General features: G+C 26.6%; 1 protein-coding gene across 1 annotated transcript; it reads right to left on the bottom strand.

The window, feature by feature from the left end:
- Positions 1-2,504: 2,504 nt before the first annotated feature.
- Positions 2,505-3,094, bottom strand: LOC131621512 (18 kDa seed maturation protein-like). Its single transcript, XM_058892560.1, has one exon. The coding sequence runs from the start codon at positions 3,000-3,002 to the stop codon at positions 2,694-2,696; it is 309 nt and encodes a 102-aa protein (XP_058748543.1). The 5' UTR covers positions 3,003-3,094; the 3' UTR covers positions 2,505-2,693.

The raw sequence follows: 3,094 nt of genomic DNA, 5'->3' as shown, positions 1-3,094 counted from the left end.
CCTATTTTATATATTTTAATAAACCGAAGTATCTATACAAAAAGAAACGCATGTGAATTTTGACTAATCCACGTGAGAAGATATTGATATTTAAACCAACTTATATATATATATATATATATATATATATATATATATATATATATATATATATATATATATATATATATATATATATATATATATATGTGTGTGTGTGTGTGTGTGTGTGTGTGTGTGTGTGTGTGTGTGTGTGTGTAGACTTGACTAAAATTTCTCCACTACTGAGACTAAGAACTAGAGACTTTGCCGTAAAAAAGACAACGCTCAAAACGTTTCTTGTAAAATAGTCAAACATTAAAAAGACGTGTCTTAAAAATCATCATACTTTCATAATATTTTTCTTTAGAGTAATTCTATTTGTTACGAAATAAATTGGAGAAGAAATGCATGAATAGGCACATGTCTTTATTTTAGAGTAGAATTTAAAATTTATTTTCCTTTTTAATAGGAATCATGGGGGTGGTGATAAATGATAATTAATGGTTAAGATTTATTATTGTCTTTCTTGTTTTTATGTTTTCTTAACCATAAGCATTTTTTTTTCTTTAACACTTTAAATTTTCTAACATAAAAAACACAGTGAATATTACAGAATTTAACATTTTTTATTTTTTAACATCGGAAATAGTAAATCTATTCCATAATATAAAACCACATAACAATAGCAATGTTATATCTCCCAAATAAATAAATTGGTCTTCCATTTTAAAATTGATTTTTGTAGTCTCTTTATTTTGTATTTGTGAGAGTTTTAGTTTCCATTCATATCTGCAAGCATTTTTATTGACATGACAACAGTAGTAATAACGTCTTAGCTATTGTACTTTAGATATTACTCTTCTAGTCGTCTTATAATCATTACATATTCGCTTGTTATGTCCAATATATTTCACTCCAAATTTTTTGCATTTTCATTGTTGGAAGGCATCTAGGCAAAATATTTGTGTTTTTAGACTCATCATTTGTAGGGATGTCAACGGGGCGGAGAATGTGCGGAGGATGCTTCCCCGTTCTCCGCCCCGTCCCACAATTTTTTCCCGTCCCCAATCCCCGCCACCGAAAAATATGTTTCTCCATCCCCATCCCCATGGATATCCACAAACATCAAATCTTATATTTGTAAATTTTTTTCGATCAAAACTATAACATTTTTGCATTGTACGGTTCCTCTTAGGGTGACCAGTAGCTCTCTTCATAATTGACGAGTTGATTGACTGAATTTTATCTGTTAGCTAGAATTGTGGACCATGTGATGATAAAATGATATGAATGAGGACTAAAATCTCAAATCGTAAAAAGACATAATATTAGAGCTGTCAATAAATCGAACCAACTCAAAAATAATTTTTAACTCGGTTCGAAAATTAAGTTGTTAAACTAGATTCATGAACCAAATGAACTAAATATGAACGAAAAACTAAATTCATTAATTAAATAAACTAAACTTAAATTATAAATAATTCAACTCTAATATGAGATAAATTATACTATCTTATAGTTTAAAAATTTACTCCAAATTTTAACAATATATTTTCTTAATGAATAAAAACAATATCATATCAATTATGTTTTTAAGGTAATAGTTTAAAAATCATATATTTTTAAAATATCTTTAAATAAAAAATCAATATATCTTCTAATTTTTTTAATTTAAAATATACCTTCTAAATTAATAGTTTAAAAATTATATATTTTTTTGTTTAAAAAATATCTCCAAAATATCTTTAAATAAAAAATCAAATATATCTTTTAATTTTTTTTATTTAAAAAGTACCTTCTAAATTAATAGTTTAAAAATCATATATTTTCTTGTTTAAAAAATATCTTCAACATACCTTTAAATAAAAAATCAAATATATCTTCTAATTTTTTTTTATTTAAAAAGTACCTTCTAAATATCTACTAAAAAAATATATTACTTTAAGCTTGTAAAATAAATGAGCTGCATGAATGAGATAACTTAACTTTGAATCGAATTATTTGTTATTTAAAATTATTTGTAAATTTAAATAACTTTAACGAGTCGTGAATTTCTGAATGAGATAACTTTAACGAGTTAAATCAAATTATTGTGAATTTCTGAATGAGATAACTTTAACGAGTTAAATCAAATTATTTGTGAATCGAATTATTAGTGAATGTATAGCTGAACTTCGTGAGAATTTATAATACATTTTCACCCCTACATAATATGATATCAACATTACAATAAAGTCAAATAAATTTATAATTTAATATATTATATTTTCATTTGTATTATTAAAATTCAAATATTTAAAATTATTTTTAATGTTAAGTTCAAATTTATCTAAAAAAATATAATAATGCAATGAAAAACCTAAATCCTTTTCTGTTCTTTAGTCATATTAAATATTAATTATATTTATCACAAAACTGACAATATAATAAATTATATTGGTGTGGGTTTTAATTATATTATTTTAATATTATTTAACAGAAAATTGTTGTCCAATTTTATATTTATTTATTCAAAGTGAAATACAACTGAATGATAGAAAGTTCATTGACCTTTCATAACATCATTTAGAAAGAAAAAAAAAAAGAAAAAGAAATGAATCAACGATGAGTCAAAGAAAACAAACATACAACTTAACAACCTTCTTTTATTTATCACGATGACACATTATTACTCAATGGTGGTGAGTAGCGCCAGTTCCATGCCCAGTGGCATTTGGATTTCCGCCAGTACCAGTGGTGTGGTGTCGACCCTGCCCCAAGGTGTTCCCCGCCGTTGCCGCAGCGTTGTGATTACGCGCCGCCTGCTTATCTAGCTCAGCCTGGGCAACCCTTTCATTTTTCTTCTGTGTTGCCAACTTCTTTTCCATGGGATTATGTGCCGTCAACTTCTCAGTCTTCTCTTGGACGTTAGCTTTGGTCTTCTCCAAACCAGATTTGGCTGAAGCACCGATGTTAGCAGCTGTTTCTTTGGTCTTCTCCATTTTTAAAATTTTGCCTTTTTCAACTATGATGAACTCTGATTTTTATATTGTGATTTTCTTTTTCTTTGGATATGTTGTTGTTGTTAAATAGC

This window comes from Vicia villosa, unplaced genomic scaffold, assembly GCF_029867415.1.
Source record: "Vicia villosa cultivar HV-30 ecotype Madison, WI unplaced genomic scaffold, Vvil1.0 ctg.000009F_1_1_3, whole genome shotgun sequence".
Lineage (NCBI taxonomy): Eukaryota > Viridiplantae > Streptophyta > Magnoliopsida > Fabales > Fabaceae > Vicia > Vicia villosa.
The sequence above is the reverse complement of the archived record's forward strand: the minus strand, read 5'-3'. Positions and strand labels throughout refer to the sequence as shown.

Coding starts and splice junctions, on each gene's coding strand:
- LOC131621512 (XM_058892560.1), bottom strand. CDS start 3,002: ATGGAGAAGACCAAAGAAACAGCTGCTAACATCGGTGCTTCAGCCAAA.